This window comes from Cyprinodon variegatus, unplaced genomic scaffold (assembly GCF_000732505.1).
Source record: "Cyprinodon variegatus isolate N-32 unplaced genomic scaffold, C_variegatus-1.0 Scaffold753, whole genome shotgun sequence".
NCBI lineage: Eukaryota > Metazoa > Chordata > Actinopteri > Cyprinodontiformes > Cyprinodontidae > Cyprinodon > Cyprinodon variegatus.
Genome location: NW_015151206.1, coordinates 209,522 through 211,241, shown reverse-complemented (window position 1 = coordinate 211,241; position 1,720 = coordinate 209,522). Strand labels below are relative to the sequence as shown.

The 1,720-nt window shown below is 45.2% G+C and overlaps 1 protein-coding gene across 1 annotated transcript in view; it reads left to right on the top strand.

The window, feature by feature from the left end:
- Nucleotides 1-1,720, top strand: part of donson (downstream neighbor of SON) — an 18,502-nt gene that overhangs the window by 12,449 nt on the left and 4,333 nt on the right. Inside the window, exons 4-7 of the mRNA XM_015395688.1 lie at nucleotides 184-362; nucleotides 459-534; nucleotides 605-707; nucleotides 926-1,028. Coding sequence (XP_015251174.1) covers nucleotides 184-362; nucleotides 459-534; nucleotides 605-707; nucleotides 926-1,028 — 461 coding nt within the window. The remainder of the gene's footprint in view (nucleotides 1-183; nucleotides 363-458; nucleotides 535-604; nucleotides 708-925; nucleotides 1,029-1,720) is intronic.

The following is a 1,720-nucleotide window of genomic DNA, read 5'->3' as shown; positions in this document are numbered from 1 at the left end:
CGGGTTCTGGCGTATATGCTAGTCCTTTATTTACAGGTTAGATAAACATAAAAAAAGACAGAATATACTGAAGAAGTGACGAGAAATTTACCAAGTTGAGTTCAGTTTGTTACCTTCTACTACCTTTTCAAGGCCTTAATTGGAGTGCTCACAGGTCTTAGTAGAGCTGCGTGTCCGTTGCAGGATCCCCGGTCCTGGTCTGAGGTCCGGTCCGCCTTCCAGCGGTGTCTGGTGTACTGGCAGCACCCGTCTCTGCCCTGGCTGTCCCTGTTCCCCAGGATCAACGCCGAGAGGAACTTCTCTGGAAGGAGCGCCCCCTGGAGTCAGGATACGACGGTGCAGGAGAGCCTCATGAAAGAATGGTGAGATAAACACAAGTACACGCATTCAAGGAGGGAGGTGTGTCGCCATGCCAACCGATTAAACAAAAAAAAGTAATTCCCTCTTCTGTTCCTTAGGTCCATCAGTTTGTCGTCTCTGTACAGCCTTTTAAAGGCAGGTCTGTGTCCGTACTTCTACGTCTGCTCCTATCAGGTACATCTACGTGCTACTTGGTATCTTACTTCCTGTTGCTATGTCACTTATTGACTCAGCCTTGCTTCAGTTCACAGCGTTATTCAGGACAGCAGGTCTCGCTGGGTCAGACCGCATAACCGCCATCATTTCTCCCACAACGCACGGTCTCAGGGAAGCGATGAAGACTGAAGGTAAGATTGATTTTTACACCAGTCAATATTATTTTGTTTGTCATATTTTCTCCCAGTAATGGTGGCAGTAAACATTTCCCTTCTTTAGCCGTTTTTAACTTTGCTTCTTAAAAGTCTGCTTGATTGTTTTATGTATCTACGGTTCTTTTTTTTTTTTTCCTATCTACGGTTCTGGAGAATCTGACCATCTTTGCTTGCCCTGCCATCTCTTTGTTTAGGTGTGGAGTTCAGCCTTCCTCTGCTGAAGGAACGGAGCGGGGTCAATGAGCAACTCAAAGTTCAACAGAGAGGAGAGGAGGATGATGAGGAAGAAAAAGATCTGTGAGTTTTTCCCTGTAGCTTAAAGAAGTGCTGAACTTCCTCCAAACTAGTTTCATTTCCGGATTTGACTGCATGGATCATTGGAAAAAGTGTTGTAGTTAAGACCACACTAACAGACACAAAGGAGTACAGAGACCAAGATAAAACCAAGAACTTATATGGTCTCTCTCTGAAGGTGTTAGTCTTCTCTTGGTTTCGACCTCTAAAGGTCTTGGTCTTGGTCTTGTTTTGGTCTCGACCTCTAAAGGTCTTGGTCTTGTTTGGGACTCGACCTCTAAAGGTCTTGGTCTTGTTTGGGACTCAACCTCTAAAGGTCTTGGTCTTGTTTGTGTCTTGACCTCTAAAGGTCTTGGTCTTACCTTGGTCTCAACCTCTAAAGGTCTTGATCTTGCCTTGGTCTCGAGCTCTAAAGGTCTTGGTCTTGTTTGGGTCTCGACCTCTGAAGGTCTTGGTCTTGTTTGGGTCTCGACCTCTGAAGGTCTTGATCTTACCTTGGTCTCGACCTCTAAAGGTCTTGGTCTTGTTTGGGTCTCGACCTCTAAAGGTCTTGGTCTTGTATTTGTCTTGCCCTTCAAATATCATGTCTGTACTCTTTGGTCTCTGTTGGTATGGTCTTGACTACAAAACTATTGATAAAGAATGCTGTAGCTTCCAGGTTGAGGAAGACGATCAGAAAGGTGATGGATCCAGTC